This window comes from Poeciliopsis prolifica, unplaced genomic scaffold, assembly GCF_027474105.1.
Source record: "Poeciliopsis prolifica strain line A6 unplaced genomic scaffold, Auburn_PproV2 SCAFFOLD036, whole genome shotgun sequence".
NCBI lineage: Eukaryota > Metazoa > Chordata > Actinopteri > Cyprinodontiformes > Poeciliidae > Poeciliopsis > Poeciliopsis prolifica.
Genome location: NW_026562411.1, coordinates 548,717 through 571,182, shown reverse-complemented (window position 1 = coordinate 571,182; position 22,466 = coordinate 548,717). Strand labels below are relative to the sequence as shown.

Here is a 22,466-nt window from a genome sequence, read left to right as displayed (position 1 = left end):
CGATTTGAGGCTGAAACTGTAAATCAGACCTGATGGTGGAAAAGTTGGAGCCGCAGAGAGAGCAGGCAGTGGCAGCATCATGCTGGGGTGGAGGTCGTCCCCCGTCTCTCTGCTAACATGTCGTGTTTCTGTAAACCTGCTGATGTCAGAGTCAAAGCTCAGTGGAGTCCCTCACGGCTCAGTATCAGGACTCATTGCACTTATTTTGAAAATGTTCCTGGAGGACAAATAATAAAACATTTTTCACAGAAACAGACGATTCTGGATCCGATCCAGAACTCGATCTAGAACCTGATCTAGAACCTGAACCCGATCCAGGACCTGATCCAGAACCTGATCTAGAACCCGATCCAGAACCCGATCCAGAACCAGATCTAGAAACCGATCCAGAACCCGAACCAGATCCAGAACCTGATCTAGAACCCGATCCAGAACCCGATCCAGAACCCGATCCAGAACCCGATCTAGAACTCGATCTAGAACCTGATCTAGAAACCGATCCAGAACATGATCTAGAACCTGATCTAGAACCAGAACCCGATCCAGAACCCGATCCAGAACCTGATCTAGAAACCGATCCAGAACATGATCTAGAACCTGATCTAGAACCAGAACCCGATCTAGAACTCGATCTAGAACCTGATCTAGAAACCGATCCAGAACATGATCTAGAACCTGATCTAGAACCAGAACCCGATCCAGAACCCGATCCAGAACCCGATCCAGAACCCGATCTAGAACTCGATCTAGAACCTGATCTAGAAACCGATCCAGAACATGATCTAGAACCTGATCTAGAACCAGAACCTGATCCAGAACCCGATCCAGAACCCGATCCAGAACCTGATCTAGAACCCAATCCAGAACCCGAACCAGATCCAGAACCTGATCTAGAACCCGATCCAGAACCCGATCCAGAACCCGATCCAGAACCCGATCTAGAACTCGATCTAGAACCTGATCTAGAAACCGATCCAGAACATGATCTAGAACCTGATCTAGAACCAGAACCCGATCCAGAACCCGATCCAGAACCTGATCCAGAACCCGATCTAGAACCAGATCCAGAAACCAATCCAGAACCTGATCTAGAAACCGATCCAGAACATGATCTAGAACCTGATCTAGAACCTGAACCCGATCCAGAACCTGATCCAGAAACCGATCCAGAACCCAATCTAGAAACCGATCTAGAACCTGAACCTGATCTAGAACCCAATCTAGAACCCGATCTAGAACCTGATCTAGAACCTGAACCCAATCTAGAACCTGAACCCAATCTAGAACCCGATCCAGAACCCGATCTAGAACCTGAACCCAATCTAGAACCCGATCCAGAACCCGATCTAGAACCTGATCTAGAACCTGAACCCAATCTAGAACCTGAACCCAATCTAGAACCCGATCCAGAACCCGATCTAGAACCTGAACCCAAATAGAACCCGATCCAGAACCCGATCTAGAACCTGATCTAGAACCTGGACCCAATCTAGAACCCGATCTAGAACCTGATCTAGAACCTGAACCCAATCTAGAACCTGAACCGGATCTAGAACCCAATCCAGAACCCGATCTAGAACCCGATCCAGAACCTGATCTAGAACCTGATCTAGATCTTTAGCTCCTCTCTGAGATCTCAGAAAAATCCTTCAGACTTTGTGCTGCTTTTTTCTTTTTCTTTGTTTTAATATTTGTGGTTTGTGATGTTTTAAAGCTGCAACATAAATAAGCTGGTGATGCTGCAGCAGGAAAACCTGCAGCGTTCCATCGGAACCTTCACCCTGCAGAACCTTATCTGGATCCAACATGGTTTTGATTGAAAAGTCGTTTCACTCTGTAGTGATGAAGTGAAACTGCATTTGTTTCGATCATATTGTGCATCAATGTATACTTCACATTTGTGGTGCAATTTTAAAAAAGCCAGTCTTCAAAGATTGAAAGTGGCTTTTAATGATGCTTTAAGACTTTTGTTAAATACGCCCAGATGGACCAGTACCAGTGAATTGTGTGTATCTGCTCTTGTCAGCACTTTGATGGCTGTTTTCAGAAAGTTTATGTATAAATGTATTTGTCCTGTAAACGAGTCTAATAATAGAATTATTCTATGTGCCGTAAAATACTCATCTCTACTCTGATGGCCTCCTGACGGGTTAGTTGCCATTTTTAATCCACTTTTTATTCTTTTATCGTTTTTGTTTTCTTTTTGATCTAAATTTGGACTTTAAGTCTGTGTATAAAAAAAATCTATCTACTTTCACATGATGAGCAACAGGAACGTTCAGCGTCAACTTGTCAGAAAAAAAGAAACAATACTATTACTATTACTATTACTAGTACCATTACTAGTACTATTAATAGTACTATTACTAATATTATTACTATTACTTGTACCATAACTAGGACTAGTGATATTACTATTACTAGTACTATTAGTATTACTAGTACCTCTGCTGCTGTATGCTTATCAGTAACATTTCAGCTTCTGCAGTTTAAACTATGAAACGTTCAGAGTCTCTGAGTTTCCTCCTGGTTCTGTCTTCAGGGTTCTGGCGGTTCGGTCCAGCTGCTGATCCTGGTTCATGTTTTCCCCTCACAGCTGGTTGCCTAGCAACACCATAACAGCACAGGAAACCGGCGGGGTGAGTAATGGACCGGGCCTCTGGACGGGCCTCTGGACCGGGTCTCTGGACCGGGCCTCTGGACCGGGTCTCTGGACCGGGCCTCTGGACCGGGTCTCTGGCCGGGCCTCTGGACCGGGTCTCTGGACCGGGCCTCTGGACGGGTCTCTGGACCGGGCCTCTGGACGGGCCTCTGGGCCGGGTCTCTGGACCGGGCCTCTGGACCGGGTCTCTGGACCGGGCCTCTGGGCCGGGTCTCTGGACCGGGCCTCTGGGCCGGGTCTCTGGACCGGGCCTCTGGGCCGGGTCTCTGGGCCGGGCCTCTGGACCGGGTCTCTGGACCGGGCCTCTGGACCGGGCCTCTGGGCCGGGCCTCTGGACCGGGCCTCTGGGCCGGGCCTCTGGACCGGGCCTCTGGACCGGGTCTCTGGGCCGGGCCTCTGGACCGGGTCTCTGGACCGGGCCTCTGGACCGGGCCTCTGGGCCGGGCCTCTGGACCGGGCCTCTGGGCCGGGCCTCTGGACCGGGCCTCTGGACCGGGCCTCTGGACCGGGCCTCTGGACCGGGTCTCTGGGCCGGCCTCTGGACCGGGCCTCTGGACCGGGCCTCTGGACCGGGTCTCTGGACCGGGCCTCTGGGCCGGGCCTCTGGACCGGGCCTCTGGACCGGGTCTCTGGGCGGGCCTCTGGACCGGGTCTCTGGGCCGGGCCTCTGGGCCGGGCCTCTGGACCGGGTCTCTGGACCGGGCCTCTGGACCGGGCCTCTGGACCGGGCCTCTGGGCCGGGCCTCTGGACCGGGCCTCTGGGCCGGGCCTCTGGGCCGGGCCTTTGGACCGGGCCTCTGGACCGGGCCTCTGGACCGAACGCGCTGCAGACACTTTATCAGCTGTCTGTGACCCGATGGGCCGACCCGTTTTTAGGTTTCAGGCTCCATTGGAGGTGAAATCGCGACCTGCTGACCTCTGGGAACCACAGAGAGACGCCTGGTCCGTTTGGGCCGGCGAGCCGTCCTCTGGGTCAGAACCGGGTCAGAACCAGCTGCAGTCCAGGGAATGCGTCACACAGATGGTTGTGTTTACTTTTGCACGTGAAACAGCAGAACCTCCACAGCTCAGCTAAAAGCCCAAACTGGATTTATCAGCGGCTGGTTTCACTAAAACCTCCAGATGATTTAGTGTCAGCAGGTCGTCGTGATTCTGGATCCTCCGAACAGAACCAGCTGGTTTCATTTGCTCTGAAGCCACTTTAAGACCAGAGGACACGAAGCAGGTTGGGCAATGAAAACTGCAGCTAACTGCAAAGCTAACTGAAAGCTAACGCTAAAAGGCAAAAATCTTAGTGCTTTGTAATTTATCTAGAGAAGCTAAGTGCTACATGTTTAACAGAAAATTAGCTCTGCTGTTAGCGGATTAGCACAGGTCCACTGTTTGCCTCCATCTTGATTGTGTGGCCTCTTTAAAGAGACGGTTCATCCCTCCTGGCTGCTTCATTCTGTTTTATCTGGTGATTTTAATGTTTGTTTGTGAGGTTTATAAAACATACTTCACTTCTTCTCTTGAGAAAACTGGAACACAAAGCCACGTTTCCTGGGAAATCTGCATGTTTTCCAAAAGCTGCTGAAACCTCTGACCTCTGACCTCTGTGTCTGCAATCAGATGTAAACAGTTATTAATCATTGTGGTCAGACTGCAGCGCCACCTGCTGCTCCACTTTGACACAACGCTTTCCGAAGGAGCTCTACTCTTTAAATATTTTATATTTTGACACTTTTATTAATATTTTATGTGACAAACTGACACAAAGTCCTGCAGAACAGAGAAGTGGAAAGAAAACCAACTTATCTCTGCTTTGGATTCGAACCCACAACCTTTTCTCTGGAAGGCAGGAGGCTAACTGCACCGCAGTGCAGCTGTGGGAAGGAAATGTTTCATGAGTTCCAAATTATCTTTTACACTAACTAATCTAAAAGCTGCATTTGTATTCAGCCCCTTTACTCTGATACCTCAAAACAAAATCTACCAAGACCTGAGCATCGACCTGGGCTGACAGGAGTTTGAATCCTCAGAGGAGACAAAACTTCTGCTAGTCCTCTGTTAGCTAATTCTTAGCTTAGTGCATTACCACTTTTGCAAACATTTAGCAAACTGTGCTTCTCCTAAATTACATTTTTCAGACAAATTCTTGAATGTGATTTACTTCTCTGGATTTTAAAGTTTGAGTTGAATAAACTTTTGCTTTTTGTTGTAACCAAAGTTTTCATTGAATTGAAGTGAGTGCGTTAGCATTAGCAGGTCTAGCGCTTCTGACTGCAGCAATAGCGTTAGCGGAGCTAGCTGTTTAGCTAGCTGTTTAGCTAGCGTTGCTCACTACTGTCACCTGGAATGTTTTAATCTCTTTATGACTTTTTCAAATCAACCCTGATCAAATCTTGATTCAACAGAAACTCGATAAAGTGATTTCTGAAAAGTTTTCAGGCTGCAGTAGTTTTTTGACAGATTGTTTCTCTGGAACTTTTCCTCTTTGGTTTCTGGTTCAGCTTCACCAAACTTTAATCACTGGGTATCGTGTTAAAATCAGAATCCTGGGGTTGAGACGGTGAGATGCATGAAGAGTAAAATGTGGCTGCCTGACCTCACCCTGCACTGCTCAGATCTTCACCAAACAGGGAGATGTGTCTGGTTTCATTTACCCCGCTCTCCCTCCTCTTCACATTTTTCCTGTTTCTGCAGAGAAAGTGGGAGGAGAGGATCAGGATGGCAAACCTCCAGGCCGTTGAAGTTTGTCCCGTCCCAGCCGCGGACTCTGCCCCACTCCTCCTCTGGCTGCAGAGCGGGACGCCGCCGCCTCCACTCAGCTGCTCTGTCTGCATCTTCATCAGCGCTCAGCTCCGTCCCAGCAGGATTTCACCAGGAGGATAATGACCACAGGTCCATCCTGCTGCCGTCTGTCATAGCTCTGGTCTCTGTTCTTCACCAAGCGGCCTGGTCCGGTCCGGTCCGGTGGAGCGGCTGTGCTTCGGCTCGGGGTGAGTCCTGCGGAGGAGCTTCAGCTCATGTGAACTCAGGATGGTTGTGATAATTACAGCTCTGAGACGTTTCTGGTTTATAGCCCATAAAAGACGCGGCAGCGAGCGTTTTAGCGCTGAAAGCTGTACTTTGGGTTGAGGTCAGGCCAAGAGGTGAAGAGGAGGAAGTTCTGCTGCAGACGGTAAAACCAGCAGATGCTTGAACCTCCATGGTTCTGCTGCGGCGCTGATCCGTAACGAGCAGCAAGAAAAACTCTGAGGCTCAGGAACAAGTTTCCACAGCAGCTGCAGCAGCAGCAGCGGTAGCTGCGGCAGCTGCCACACCCTGAGTCAGCACAGGAAGACACTCCCAGACCACTGGGATGGTTTTACTGGTTCTACTGGTTTTACTGGTTCTACTGGTTTTACTGGTTCTACTGGTTTTACTGGTTCTACTGGTTTTACTGGGCCAGGTTTGAGTCATGGGCTCCTGGTTGGTCTGGTTGGAAGCAGCTGATGGTCACAGAAGCTGAAAGTTAAACTGTTTCTGTTTTCAGCATCATGAAGAAACGTCAGGTTTTCAGGTTTTGTGCTCATGGCAACAATGGTTTCCATGGTTCCATGGTTTCCATGGTTCCATGGTTTCCATGGTTTCCATGGTTTCCATGGTTCCATGGTTCCATGGTTTCCATGGTTTCCATGGTTTCCATGGTTCCATGGTTTCATGGTTTCCATGGTTTCATGTTTTGATGCAGCTGCAGTTTGAAAACAAAGCAGTAAAAATAGTTTTGTCTCTGCTGATAATTTATGAACCTGGCTCTGATTGGCTGCTGGCTCTGATTGGCTGCTGGCTCTGATTGGCTGCTGGCAGGTGTCCCACCGTCGCTCCAGATGTCAGCCTCCTCCTCATCCTCATGACCTTCATCCTGCAGCATCTGCAGCACACATGTGGCCCTGCAGCGTTGGGTTTGTGGTTCATCGGATCAGAACCGAGCCGCTCCGTCTCGCTGACTCAGTTCAGAAGCTTTTGTGGGTCTTTTAAATTCCTGAAAACTGGAACAAAGTTTCTTTCTCTCAGCGTTTCTGTCCCAACTGGTTTGTTCATCCAATCACAGAACTTTTTATTCATGAGTGACTCACAGGTCAAAGGTCAGGCATTTACTAGAGAAAAGCTGAAACTGGTTCTGGACCAGAGAGAAACAGAGCTGGATCCGTTTAAAGGAATAAATTTGTTTGGCTGCTGGCAGGGAAAATCTGGAGTTCAGGTTCTGGTTCTGTTCATCTTGTGTTCAGGTTCTGGTTCTGTTCAGGTTCAGGTTCTGGTTCTGTTCAGTAGCTCAAAATGTTTATGCCATGAAAACGTTGCTGTTTTCTGAAAGTTTGTTCCACATTTTGGTTGGACTGGTTCTGGTTCTGGAAGCAGAGCAGAACCGGAACCAGAACCAGAACCAGCTGTTTGATCCAGTCTGATGAGTCTCTGTGTTTGCAGCGGCTGCAGGAGCCGAAACGTCCGGCCTTAGAAGGCCTGCAGCTGGTGGGCTGATGGATGCGTGTGTGTGTGTGTGTGTGTGTGTGTGTGTGTGTGTAGGTGTGTGTGTGTGCGTGTGTGTGGGTGTGTGTGTGTGTAGGTGTGTGTGTGTGCGTGTGTGTGTGTGTGTAGGTGTGTGTGTGTGTAGGTGTGTGTGTGTTGTGTGTGTGGGTGTGTGTGTGGGTGGGTGTGTGTGTGTAGGTGTGTGTGTGGGTGTGTGTAGGTGTGTGTGTGTGCGTGTGTGTGTAGGTGTGTGTGTGTGTGTGTAGGTGGGTGTGGGTGTGTGTGTGTGTGTGTGTGTGTGTGTGTAGGTGTGTGTGTGTGCGTGTGTGTGTGTGTGTAGGTGTGTGTGTGTGTTGGTTTACTCAGACATCCAGCTCTTCTTTCCATCGTTACGTAACAAACATGGAGGTCTCATCAGCTGTTCATGAATAAAAATGTTTGAAGTTGAAAGTTTTAATCTGACCGGATTAGAACCAACAACTGAAACAACCAGCAGAACTCCTGCTAACCTCTAAAAGAGGAGCTAATTTTTAGCTTAGCGCCTTAGCGTGTTTGCTAACCTTGAAAACGTTTTAGCGCATTTAGCTAACCCTAAACTTCATTTCCTCAATAAATTCTAAAGTTTGCAAAGTTTCCATTTAAAGTTCAACATCTGTGTTGACATGTTAGTTATAGACGGTTTAGAAAATCCAAAACATCAACATTGAACTTCTCATTTTGAAGGAGAGAAGACTATTAATGCAGCGGTTCTGTTGGACCCATTAGCTTTATGAAAAAGAAGAAACAAGACAGACAGTAAAGATGTAAAATAAATAATCACAGTCTTTGTTGTCTTTCAAGGACAGAAATAATTTGAAGTTAGCGCTTTCGAATTAGCTCCTGCTAGGTGCCGCTACCGTACTTAGCATCCTGATGAGGAATCACAGGCTGCTGTTTCCCTGAGTGTCCACTAGAGGTCAGCACTTGTTTCCAAGCAGCAAATGGAAACTCTGCTCTGCTGAGAAACCAATAAAGATCCAAATCTCTGTTTCTCAGCAGACCTATGCCGACTCGTCGTCCCGCAGCATCACTTTTACTTTGTGCTGTTACTATGAAACATCTTTACTCTAAAACCGCGGCCAACATTTCGCTTTTACTGCCTCATAAAAACTCCTCCTAATGGCTAAAATCACATCTGCTGATTGCAAGCAGAACTTTGGTTTGTTTTAGGAAGTAAAAGGAATAAATTTATTTTAAAAAGCGTTAGAAATGCCAGGCCTTGGCTCTCGGTGTGAAGGTTTAATTTTGTCTGAAAAAGAAGTAGAAAGAGCCTCTTTTATTTCCTGGGACATGACTTCACATCCCGCTGTAGGAAAAAGTGAGTCTCCTGCAAGCAGCAGCAGCCTGCAGTGAAGCTGAGCAGTTCTCTTAAAAAACAGAATAATGTGAGAGGAAAGTCCAGCGTTTCCCCTGGAGACCCCATTACTAAACTTCTCCATCTGGCAGCTCGAGCAGCTGCTTCCAATCATCGCCCTCTGACTACCGAACCCGCTCTGCCTCACACCCACAGACTCCCGGCTCAATGCATAAATGCCTGATTATAAGCAGATAAAACATCAAACTCAAAGATTCTCATCTAAATTTCTCCAAACATGGAGGCGCGTTCCCCAGACTGACAGCTTTCTCTGGGAATCCAGATACTTTCCAACAGGGAGCGATCCGAACCTCACAGTTTCTGACCCAATCGGTTCGTCTGGCGACGCAGCGCCGTGTTTCCATCAACGTTTCTTTAGTTATGATTAGATATCGCAATAGAAAAGCTTCATGGAAATGGAGAAATTGGAAAACATTTCATTGGAAACTTTGCAGAATAAAATCTGATGTAGTGAATGTTTACGTCACATGACGGAGCAGCTGGTTCCTGTTGTCTGTTTGTCTCCAAACATCCTGCAGCATCAGCAGACAGAACCGTCACAGCCATCCGACACCAACCAGATCCGCTCTGGATTCGCTCCAGACTGAATTCACATTATTTCATTTTTACGATGTTTTTTAGAGAGAAACATGGAAACAGGATGTGGCTCTTCCTGGTCAGAACCTACAGGTCACTTTCCACAAGCTCTTGAATCATATCAGACATTTTACAATCAGGTGTTCTCATCATGTGACACAGAAAATGTTCCTTTGTGGAACGTTCAGGTTCTCTAAACCTACAGGCTGCACCTGTGACCTGTGACCTTTCTAAACGTACGTGGCTACATTTCCCAATATAGGTATCGACTATTTCCCATTACTCTCAGACACTTTCCAGAGCTTTCTGTGACTTTCAGGGATCTTTTCTTGCTTCTACACAGAACTTGTCAAACTAACACAAAACTTTCAGGGATCAGATTGTGGAGACTTGTATCGTGTGACTTTCCTTACAAGATGTTGTGGGAAATATTCAAATGACATTCCTAAAACTGCAGGATTCTGTTTTATGTGGCGACTTTCCAAAGTCTTTCTGAAACATGCTGGAGGTTTTATGAAACATGTGGGCTAATTTACGTCTGGTCACCTACAATCTTTTTATAGCATATTTTCCAGAACCTGCAGCGTAGTTTTAGCGCTAGCTCTGCTATCACTTGCTACTTACTGGAAGCACCGTGTTGCCTTCAGGAACAAAACGAGAACTTAGTTTAATTTATGGAACTTGAAAACTTTCTGGAACAAAGAAATGTGTTTTTTTTTCTGTTTTGTTTGGACTGTGGAAGATGCTTTGCTTCAGGGTTGTGGGTTGAATTATAACAGTAAATGTAAACAGAAATAGTTAAAGACCAGAAACTTCTCAAATGCCAAACTGATAGCAGAAAATGAAAGTTAATGTTTTCATGTTTCCCTGAGCTGCTCAGAGTCGTCCTGATGACTTTTTCTGTTTCTCAGCTGTGTGTGTCAGTTTCACCTGAAGATGGGGTGGCAGCGCTTGTTGCCCCTGTGTGTCCTCCTGGGGGCGCTGTTCCCCCCTGAACTCCATGCTCAGGACGGTAAGAAGAACCATCTCACCTTTTCTTCACCTTTCCTCCTTCAGCTGAGTTTACAAAACAGTTGATGATGAGAACTTTAAATAAAAACTTGCATTTTATGAAAGTGAATGTAAAATAAATGAAACGACTGAAACTGAAGTTGACAAAAAATCACAAACAAACAATCATCGTTATTTAAATTTTCATGGACTTTTTGTGAAGCTGGTTGTAAAGTTTACCAATATGATCATCTTACCTGATTGATCAGAGGATTGATAACTCAAAGAGAGCAGAGTGAAATGTTCTGGGCAGCTGAACAGTCAGTTTAATGTGAAACATTGTCACATAAGAAACACACCCAGTGTCTTTTCTCGGTCTTCTGTCCTCTGACGCTCTCCTCTGAAGACTGTGCACGAGGCTCGGCAGCTGATGTGTACTTTCTAGTGGATTCGTCGTGGAGCATGGGGCCGGAGAACTTTGACCTGATCAGAACGTTTCTGTACAGCCTGATCAAATCGCTGCACCAGGTTGGAGGAGGGAGGTTTAAATTCGCCCTCACGCAGTACAATAGCAGGCCCCGAACCGAGTTCCACCTCAACACCTACCCAACGGCGCCGGACGTCCTGGCACACGTCAAGGCCATGTCGCACCTGGGCGGCGGCACCCGGACCGGCCTGGGCCTGGACTTCCTGATCCGAACACACCTGACGTCTGCGGCGGGGAGCCGCGCGGCTGACGGGGCGGCCCAGGTGGTGCTGGTGCTGACCGACGGGCGCTCGCAGGACGACGTGGCCGAGCCGGCTCAGGCGCTGCGCACGGCGGGCGTGGAGGTGTTTGCAGTCGGCGTTCAGGACGCGGTGGACTGGGAGCTCCGGGAGCTGGCCAGCCAGCCACAGGAAACGCACATGTTCAATGTAGACTTCTTCCTCAAGTTGCGGGACATAATTCAAGATTTGGTAGTGAGTGTGTGCGGTGCAGTGAGCCGGGTGGGGGGCCCTCTGCTGGCCAATGAGGCCCCGGTGGCTGGACGAGGGACAGGTAACCAACAGTCCCACCTCAACTACCACACTAACCTGCCCACATGTGCAGGAAGAAGCTGCTGCTGAGATCAGGAACCTCCGATTAACACCGCCCAGTTTTTAATTCGATTTTAGCACCATAACGTTTCCACCTGCAACATTAACCTGATGCCGAGTGCAACTCATACTGTCCTGGTGCTAACAGGTTATTTCTGCAACTAACAGTCACTTTTACAGAGTTCATACGACACGTCTTGGAAACTACCGCGTGATTTTCCAAAACTTACGGAATAATCCCCAAAACGTCTCAGAGGAACGGAGCTGAAGTGACTTCAATCCCCGTCTACCAGAACTCATAGGAACTTTAGACGAAGTCACCGGTTCCGGTACTGGAACCGAGAGGTTCCCAGACGGACCGCTTTAAGAACCAACAGAACCAGCCAGTGCTTTCTAACTTATACTGAACTATTATCAGAAACCAAAATTACAGTCAAACATTGACAGCAACATTTTCATAACAAGAAGAAGTTGGCAAGATATTCATTTGTTTGTTTAATTTATTAGGGACACATTAATGAACAATCAATACTTCTGTACAGACTGTAAATGAGCCAGATTATAGCATATTCGCTCATTTCCATCTGTAGTCCCAAGACAGGAAGACCCAAACAACCAAAAGACATTATAAATGAAGAAATCACATTAACAAACATTCACAAAACATACATTAAAAAGTTAGTTATTAATTTATAAATGTTGTTACTGGATTTATATTTATTTAATTAGCAAGAAAACTACTGTCTACAAACTAAATGCTTGAAGACAGTACTCTTTGTTTCACTAATATTAGTCTGTAGCCAAATATTAACCAAGTTAGATAAATGTTAGTAATTGTGGTTGAAAAATGACGGAAGGGAAAACCCGAGTCAATCTGAATTAAATCTGACACGTCCTCATTGAGCTTCAGAACATTTTAGGCTAGTCAGGACTTTTTAGCAAGAAAGTGAGTTTGAAGGAAAATCTGCTGGGTTTTATTGGCATCTAGAATAAATAATCAGATGAAATCTAAAAACGTTAACCTGAAATAAGAAGAGAAATATCAGGTAGTTTGCCCTGACGCTTGTTTGTGGCGCACCACAGGGATCAGTCCTTTCCACAAACAAGTCGACTGCTTTCTGATGAAGTTTCAGTTTGTAGATCATAAACAGCAGAAAGATTTTGAAATTCCTCAGATTAACACAACTTGATCTGATCTTGATGGAAGCCTCAATTCCTGGAGGCTTTTACTTTGAAAACGTCCCAACCTGAAATCATGGAGCTCCTAACCAAAGCTAACCACACACCACTGCTTATGTGTCCTGCACATGTTTGTCTGTCTTTATCAGCCACAATGTCTCTGTGAAACATGTTCAGGAAATGAAACAGCTATGAACCTGACAGGAACCAACCGCGACCTGCTGCAGTACTGAACCTGGCCACTAGAGGGGGAGTTCAAATATACAGTGCTTGAAAGGAAATGGGATTCCTTTCAATCACTTTAACCTCATTGGTCCAGCATCACCTGAACCAATGAGGTCTGAATGAAATGGGACTGAATCAGATGTAAGATTCTGCAGCAGGAAGCTGGGAGGACCGCAGGTTCATGACTGGTCAGCTCACCTCAGGTCTGTAACAAGAGTCTGCATGAGAGGCTGAACGCAACGGAGCTCACTTCACGACAAATTACCCCAGGACAGGTTACCCCAGAACAGGTTACCCCAGGACAGGTTACCCCAGGACAGGTTACCCCAGGACAGTTTACCCCAAGACAGGTTACCCCAGGACAGGTTACCCCAGGACAGGTTACCCCAGAACAGTTTACCCCAGGACAGGTTACCCCAGGACAGTTTACCCCAGGACAGGTTACCCCAGGACAGGTTACCCCAGGACAGTTTACCCCAGGACAGGTTACCCCAGGACAGGTTACCCCAGGACAGGTTACCCCAAGACAGGTTACCCCAGGACAGGTTACCCCAGGACAGGTTACCCCAGAACAGGTTACCCCAAGACACGTTACCCCAGGACAGGTTACCCCAGGACAGGTTACCCCAAGACAGGTTACCCCAGGACAGGTTACCCCAGAACAGGTTACCCCAGGACAGGTTACCCCAGAACAGGTTACCCCAGGACAGGTTACCCCAGGACAGGTTACCCCAGGACAGGTTACCCCAGGACAGGTTACCCCAAGACAGGTTACCCCAGGACAGGTTACCCCAGAACAGTTTACCCCAGAACAGGTTACCCCAGGACAGGTTACCCGAGGACAGGTTACCCCAGGACAGGTTACCCCAGGACATGTTACCCCAGGACAGGTTACCCCAGGACAGGTTACCCCAGAACAGGTTACCCCAGGACAGGTTACCCCAGGACAGGTTACCCCAGGACAGGTTACCCCAGGACAGGTTACCCCAAGACAGGTTACCCCAGGACAGGTTACCCCAGGACAGTTTACCCCAGAACAGGTTACCCCAGAACAGGTTACCCCAGAACAGTTTACCCCAGAACAGGTTACCCCAGAACAGGTTACCCCAGGACAGGTTACCCCAGGACAGTTTACCCCAAGACAGGTTACCCCAGGACAGGTTACCCCAAGACAGGTTACCCCAGGACAGGTTACCCCAGAACAGTTTACCCCAGGACAGGTTACCCCAGGACCCCAGGACAGGTTACCCCAAGACAGGTTACCCCAGGACAGGTTACCCCAGGACAGGTTACCCCAGGACAGGTTACCCCAGAACAGGTTACCCCAGGACAGGTTACCCCAGGACAGGTTACCCCAGGACAGTTTACCCCAAGACAGGTTACCCCAGGACAGGTTACCCCAAGACAGGTTACCCCAGAACAGGTTACCCCAGGACAGTTTACCCCAAGACAGGTTACCCCAGGACAGGTTACCCCAGGACAGGTTACCCCAGAACAGGTTACCCCAAGACAGGTTACCCCAGGACAGGTTACCCCAAGACAGGTTACCCCAAGACAGGTTACCCCAGGACAGTTTACCCCAAGACAGGTTACCCCAGGACAGGTTACCCCAGGACAGGTTACCCCAAGACAGGTTACCCCAAGACAGGTTACCCCAGGACAGGTTACCCCAGGACAGGTTACCCCAAGACAGGTTACCCCAGGACAGGTTACCCCAGGACAGGTTACCCCAGAACAGGTTACCCCAAGACAGGTTACCCCAGGACAGGTTACCCCAAGACAGGTTACCCCAAGACAGGTTACCCCAAGACACGTTACCCCAGGACAGGTTACCCCAGGACAGGTTACCCCAAGACAGGTTACCCCAGGACAGGTTACCCCAGGACAGGTTACCCCAGGACAGGTTACCCCAAGACAGGTTACCCCAGGACAGGTTACCCCAGGACAGGTTACCCCAGGACAGTTTACCCCAGAACAGGTTACCCCAGGACAGGTTACCCGAGGACAGGTTACCCCAGGACAGGTTACCCCAGGACAGGTTACCCCAAGACAGGTTACCCCAAGACAGGTTACCCCAGGACAGGTTACCCCAGGACAGGTTACCCCAAGACAGGTTACCCCAGAACAGTTTACCCCAGGACAGGTTACCCCAAGACAGGTTACCCCAGAACAGGTTACCCCAGGACAGGTTACCCCAAGACAGGTTACCCCAAGACAGGTTACCCCAGGACAGGTTACCCCAGGACAGGTTACCCCAGGACAGGTTACCCCAAGACAGGTTACCCCAGAACAGTTTACCCCAGAACAGGTTACCCCAGAACAGGTTACCCCAGGACAGGTTACCCCAGGACAGGTTACCCCAGGACAGTTTACCCCAGAACAGGTTACCCCAGGACAGGTTACCCCAGGACAGGTTACCCCAGGACAGGTTACCCCAGGACAGTTTACCCCAAGACAGGTTACCCCAGGACAGGTTACCCCAGGACAGTTTACCCCAAGACAGGTTACCCCAGAACAGGTTACCCCAGGACAGGTTACCCCAAGACAGTTTACCCCAGAACAGTTTACCCCAGGACAGGTTACCCCAGAACAGGTTACCCCAGGACAGTTTACCCCAAGACAGGTTACCCCAGGACAGGTTACCCCAGGACAGGTTACCCCAAGACAGGTTACCCCAGGACAGGTTACCCCAAGACAGGTTACCCCAAGACAGGTTACCCCAGGACAGGTTACCCCAAGACAGGTTACCCCAGGACAGGTTACCCCAAGACAGGTTACCCCAGGACAGGTTACCCCAGGACAGGTTACCCCAGGACAGTTTACCCCAAGACATGTTACCCCAGGACAGGTTACCCCAGGACAGGTTACCCCAGGACAGGTTACCCCAGGACAGGTTACCCCAGAACAGGTTACCCCAGGACAGGTTACCCCAGGACAGGTTACCCCAGGACAGGTTACCCCAGGACAGCTTACCCCAGGACAGGTTACCCCAGAACAGGTTACCCCAGGACAGTTTACCCCAAGACAGGTTACCCCAGGACAGGTTACCCCAGAACAGGTTACCCCAGGACAGGTTACCCCAGGACAGGTTACCCCAGGACAGGTTACCCCAGGACAGTTTACCCCAGGACAGGTTACCCCAGGACAGGTTACCCCAGGACAGGTTACCCCAGAACAGGTTACCCCAGAACAGGTTACCCCAGGACAGTTTACCCCAAGACAGGTTACCCCAGGACAGGTTACCCCAGGACAGGTTACCCCAGGACAGTTTACCCCAGGACAGGTTACCCCAGGACAGGTTACCCCAGAACAGGTTACCCCAAGACAGGTTACACCAGAACAGGTTACCCCAAGACAGGTTACCCCAGGACAGGTTACCCCAGGACAGGTTACCCCAGGACAGGTTACCCCAGGACAGGTTACCCCAAGACAGGTTACCCCAGGACAGGTTACCCCAGGACAGCAGCAGTTCAGTGTGAGTTTCCACAGAAGGTGCACCTCAGAGCGTTGTGTTAGGCAACATCTAAAATACTTTCTACATTATAGTCATGTGTTTTCACACATGGATCCGTGGACAGGGATGTTTATCGCCATGGAAACAGCCAAACTGTGGTAGGAGGGCTGCTGATCTAAAACACCTGAGCAAACAGTTTAGGGACCCTCCTTGGTTCAGCCTACATGCAGTATGATGTTTTGTCGTTGATTCATTCACTCTGGATGTTTTGTCACACATGCAGTGATTTTCTAACTCAGTTGATGTCTTTGTCTCACTAGATTATTTGCTTTCACTATTTCCATTTGTTCTGTTTTTTCTCTTTCTCTCCTTAAAGCACCAGATTCATCTGACCTAATATTCTTAATTGATGGATCACTGAACGTTGGAGCAGCTAACTTCCCCTATGTGCGTGATTTGGTTACGAGAATCGTTGAGCGCCTGTCTGTGGGCAGGGATGGCATTAGGGTGGCTTTGGTCCAGTACAACACCGACCCACAAATAAAGTTCTATCTGAATAGCTATTATGAGAAGTCGTCGGTCCTGGAGGCGGTGAAGGGCCTGAGCTTCTCGGGCGATGATGAGTCCAACCTGGGGGCGGCCCTGGAGGAGGTGGCTGACAGCCTGCTGGGCGAGTCGGCCGGAGGCCGGGCAGAGGAGGGCGCGCCCCAGGTTTTGGTGGTCATCAGTGCCGGAGCGTCCAGTGACGACACCGGCGCCGGCCACCGGGCCCTCATCAGGGCCGGTGTGGTCACTTTAGGGGTGGCGGTCGGTGCCGATGCTGCTGCAGAGCTGGAAGAGGTGGCCACAGATAAAAGCTTTGTGGTGAAAGCTGACAGTTTCAGAGATCTGACCTCCGCCGATGAAAATGTCTATGGCTACATTAACGGCTTGGCGACGCGCTCCATTATATTTCACAATGAATTCACTGAAGGTATGTAACTTCTTCTGGTGTTGGTGGGTTGGGGTTTGTAAAGCCGGAGGGTTTCATGAACTGTTTGACAGATTCAGGTAGGTTAAGATGAATAATGTCAGGATTCCTGTAATTCTGCTGTTAAGTTCACACATAACAACCAGCAATGGACAGAAAACTGGTGACAGCATGATGTCACTTCCTGTTTCTGACTGCAGACAGCAGAGAAGTTTTAATGGCGTCTGTTGCTCATGTGACCAGATAGAACGAAAATATCCTTTATCAGTCAAACATAGGCAAAATTCATCAAGGTGTGTAGATTCACACAAGTGTTAAAATATATATAAACAAGAATAATAATAACATTGATTTATACTGTATAGATTAAAACACAAAAATACTGTAGTTATCAGAAATAAATCAGATTAAAGGTACAACTCAGTAGGATGACTTTTCTTAATTTAGATGCATAAAATTTGCACTTGCAGATTCAGAAGACAGATTATTTACAATATCTAAAAACAGAAATATCATTTAAAATGAATGAAACTGTGAGTACAGCTGGGACCAGAATAGATGAACACATGAATCAAACCAGTTCAACCTTCATCAGAGAGGAAGAGGAGGATGAAGGAGCACAGAGCCTCAGCTCACAGATTGAGACACAAACATTGAGACACAATATGCCATCAGTTCATGATCTACGGGGATAAATTAATGCCAACAAAGAACAGAGCTGCACACGCTGCTGCTAAAATGCTAATTCCTCATTTAGCATTTTGCCAAACACTGTAAACCTTCAACACACTTGAGATAATTTTACAGATAAATTCAAAAGCATTATTTGCTTGGCTGTTTTATAAACTTTCAGCTGAATAAAGTTCAAAATCTGTTTTAAAGTTTGATTATATTAAAAATTCAAGTAGCTTGATGTTTATATTCATGCTCTTAATTTGAAGTGGCTGATAGACTTCAATTATGTTTCCTCCCAATAACCATTTAAAACAATAAACATACAGGAACCAAATAAAATAGAGAACAATACAAACAACAATAAGAGCTTTATGAAACATTTATATCATCTGAAAATTATGTTGATTTTTAAAGGTTGTAGTTTTAATATCAGATATGATTTGAATGGCTTCAGCATTAAACTTGATTTTTAGAATGCTAAAGATATTAAAATACAATAAAATCTGTAAATTGCACATTTGGAGGTGTTAATAAAAACGTTCTGCTTCACATGTGCAGATCGACATTTATTCTTTTTTCTGTTTTCAGTCGTAACGGTTGGAGAACGAGACATCATTTTCCTGATCGACAGCACAATGGGAACGGCCGTCATCAACACTGTGCGGGAATACATCCGGCGCTTCGTCAGCACCAAGGAAATCGGTCCCAACGCAGTCCAAGTGGGCATCGCCCAGTTCGCCACCGACACCAGGCTGGTCATGGACCTCCAAACCCACGGGACCAAAGAATCGCTGCTCAGTTTGGCAGCCATCAGAGCCAGATCGGGACAGACCATCAACATCGGAGCCGCCTTGGACTTTGTGCGGGCTCAACATGCTGAGGCCTGAGAAGGCAGCCGCATCAGCCGCAACGTCCCTCAGCTCCTGTTGCTTGATTGTCAGCAGCAGTCCAGCGACAGCGTGGCGGGGGCCGGCTCAGGCTCGGCAGAAGCTGGCGTTCTGGCGCTGGCCGCGGGCTCCAGGCTGCCGTTGAGGACGAGATGAAACAGATCGCCTTTTCTGATAGCCTGGGTTCATGGCAAAGGACTTCAGACAACTGTTTCGCAACGCCAGGGAGATAACCGACGCCCTCTCAACGCTTTCTGGACGGTGGTGGTTGAATCCCCCACTGATCCAGGTAATTCCTCATTTTCCTAACCACCTTCGCAAAATTGGTCAATGAGCAAAAACTGTAACATCCCAGCCAATAAAAATGAAAGAAAAGGCACTTTGAACAAAATTCACTTGAACAAAATTCACTTGGGTGAATCTGGATGGTTGTTTTCCAGTTTCAACACAACCCTCTTAATTTGAAGTGTTAAAAGAGAAACTAAACCCCAAATCCACATTTCTATGCAGATATGCTCACCAAAGATATAAACCCTTCAGGGTTATATCTTCATCTTTCTGTGCAATTTGTGCCATTTTTAAAAAAGATCGGTTTGTTCACACGGTCCAGCTTGGTTGATGTCATCTCAGCCCCTGCTCTGGAATAAAATATTACAATTCATGATTTGCCACCTGGTGGCGTTCCTCTGCTTCATGTGTGAGTAATATGGAGATGGAGTGGAAGGGTCGGCTCTGCCCCGCGGACCAGGAGGGGCTCACAGGGTCAGGCTCAGCTGCTGCACAGTCGCTGCTGATTTCATGTGTTTGTTGCCATAAAAGTCTCCAGCAACAGAAAAGATTCGTCGATAGTCGCTTTTGCGAAAATAGTTGCTAACATTGCTACAAAGGTGCTAAGTTTCCCTCATCTGCAGCACTGGCCCCTCAATGTGGCTTGGCTCCGCCCACTTTGCTGCAGGTTTTCCTCATTTTTGTCCACATTTTCACAAGGGGTTTATAGTTACACTTTAAAATAGCAAATCTATACATATTTCAATTCAACTGATTTATTCACATTGCATCACATTTATTAAAGGAAAGACAAGGACATAAGGAATGACCTCACTGAGGACCACAGCTGCTCACCTGTGGTACAAATGGTTTAAAAGTTACTGATACAAAAGCTAGTTAAGTTGCCCTGCAATAAGATTTGCATTTTTTGTGCTTTCCTTTAGCGGTGATCACCACGGTGCAGAGAGTGTTTCGAGACATCGTGTTCCTTGTGGACGGATCAAACTACGTGGGGAGCAGCAACTTGCCATTTGTGAGAGACTTCATGATCAACATCGTCAATCAGCTGAACATAAGTCCTGAGCAGGTCCAGATTGGACTCATGCAGTTCGCAGAGCAGCCAAGGATTGAATTTTACCTGAACAGCTACAACAACAACCGAGACGTCGTGGACAAAATCTCTCAACTCAGGCTGACCGGAGGCTCGGTGCTGAATACTGGAGCTGCCATGAGTTACGCTTTGGACAAATGTTCCAGACATCAGTTGGGTCACGCAAACTCCAGGGTGCCGTGCAAGTGCTGATCCTGATCACTGGTGGTCCCCTGCAGGATGACGCTGGAAGCGAGGCTGATAGATTGGCTTTGGCAAATGTTTTGACTTTTACAGTGAGTTCTGGCAAGCTGACCAAGAAGAACTGAAAAAGATTGCCTTCATTCCAAACCTGGCCTATCACAAACAGAGATTCTCTGAGTTACCAGCCTTGGTCGATGATATGATGCAGAATATAATAACTGTAGTTGGTGACACAGGTTAGTCTCCAAATGTTCTTTTAACACTGATAAAGTTGAATATATATGAATGCAAGACGCACTAACAGGCTTCTTTCCTTCCCACAGAGGTGATTACTGGAGGTGAAAGAGACGTTGCCTTCCTGATTGATGGGACTGACAGTGTTCAAGGATTTTTCCCCTACATTCGGGATTTCATCCTCAAAGTGATTGAACCACTTGACATAGGGACTGACAAAATTCGCGTCTCTGTGGTTCAACACAGTGAGAAACCCACCCCGGTCTTCTACCTCAAGACTTATCAAACCAAAGAGGAGGTGATAAGAGCTGTTCAGGGGATGGCTCTGGCTGGCGGACGCAGCCTGAACACAGGAGCCGCTCTGAGATACATGAAGTCCACCATCATGTCTGACAGCAATGGCAGCCGCGCTGCTCAAAACGTCCCTCAGTTTCTGATTGTTTTGGCTGCAGACAGATCCATGGATAGCGTCACGGGACCCGCCGGGGAACTGAAGACGGACGGAGTTGTACCGTTTGGTGTTGGTGTCAAGAACGCAGACAAGAAGCAGATTGAGGCCATAGCGCACAACCCTTCGTTTGCTTTCAATGTGAAGGAATTCAGGGAACTGGAACCCATATTGCCGAGGATCAACAACTATATTTCCCTATCGAAGGACCAGCTGGAATCCGCCCTACGGCAAGGTAAGACAGACAACCTTTCCTTCTCGGTGCGATGAAGCTGCCGTGTGAAACGCTGCTTTTTTCTCATGTTTGCTGCTTGACCAGAATAACTGAACTTTATCTGTGTCATAGTGCAAAATGATGCTGTAAAAAGAGATATTGTGTTCCTGCTGGATGGGTCTGATAACACCAGAGACGGATTCACAGACATAAAGAGTTTTGTTAAAAACATAGTGGGACGCCTGTATGTTGACGAGGGCCTTGACAGAGTGTCTGTGGTTCAGTTTGCCGACAGACCCGCGGTCGGCTTTCATCTAAATTCCCACAAGACAAAGAGCGACAACATGAACGCCATTGATAACTTAGCGCACAAAGGTGGGAGGCGACTCAATGTTGGTGCCGCTCTTCAGTTTGTAAGGCACAGGGTCTTCACGTCGTCCACAGGCAGCAGGAGGCTGGAAGGGGTGCCCCAGACTTTGATCCTCCTCACTAGCAAAGCGTCTGCAGACAGTGTGAAAGGACCAGCATTTGCCCTGAAAGAACATGAGATTGTGGCAGTCGGGGTTGGAGTGGCAGACGCTAACCTTGCAGAATTGGAAATGATTGAATTTAAACCTGGCTTTGCATTCAAGGTCACTGACTTTTCCAGTTTAAACTCAATCCAAACACAAGTTCTCTCTGCACTGAACATACAGCAAGACAATCAGGAAACCAAGAATGGGATTTCTGACTTAGTAGGTAAGAACACCAAATGTAAACGATATTTTATTTCTTTAAAACTATTGCCGAGTGAAACCTCATTAAGTCAATCAAAGGTTGGGACGAAATCAGGAATATTTCAGTTTTTTCTGTTCAGGTAGTAATTATTCTCACTAAAACCTTTAAATTATTGTTTTCTTTTTAATTCTTCATTGAGCTTCATGTAGTCCTATATATAACAAAAACATAATTCCTTACATAAAGACACGAATCCTCCGTTTCCAACCACCCTTTCTATCCGTGTATCAACCAGTTGACATGTTCAGCAGTAAGAGGGACGTAGTGTTTCTCCTTGACGGATCAGACGACTCCAGAAATGGACTTCCAGCTTTCCGAGAGTTTGTCAGAAGAGTGGCAGAAGAGCTGGATGTTGGCAAAGATGGCGTTCAGTTAGCTGTTGTGCAGTACAGTGATGATGCCACGGTTTACTTTAACCTGGCAACCCACAAAACCAAAAAGGAAGTTATCTATGCCATCAGGGCGCTTCGACATAAAGGAGGAAGAACCCGTAACACCGGCGCTGCGCTGGAGTTTGTGCGAAAACATGTTTTTTCAGCGTCCTCTGGCAGCAGGCGCCTGGAGGGCGTCCCTCAGGTCCTGGTCGTGCTGACCGGTGGTGCGTCCAGTGACGATGTGTCCAGCGCTGCTTT

General features: G+C 47.7%; 1 protein-coding gene across 1 annotated transcript in view; it reads left to right on the top strand.

Annotated features, from left to right (window-relative positions):
* Positions 1–5,425: 5,425 nt before the first annotated feature.
* Positions 5,426–22,466, top strand: part of LOC129374375 (collagen alpha-3(VI) chain-like) — a 93,571-nt gene continuing 76,530 nt past the window's right edge. The window contains 11 exon segments of the mRNA XM_055052751.1: positions 5,426–5,643; positions 10,055–10,155; positions 16,445–17,041; positions 18,302–18,733; positions 18,736–18,780; positions 18,783–18,862; positions 18,865–18,889; positions 19,812–20,111; positions 20,114–20,263; positions 20,266–20,397; positions 20,485–21,078. Coding sequence (XP_054908726.1) covers positions 10,080–10,155; positions 16,445–17,041; positions 18,302–18,733; positions 18,736–18,780; positions 18,783–18,862; positions 18,865–18,889; positions 19,812–20,111; positions 20,114–20,263; positions 20,266–20,397; positions 20,485–21,078 — 2,431 coding nt within the window. The 5' untranslated portion in view covers positions 5,426–5,643; positions 10,055–10,079.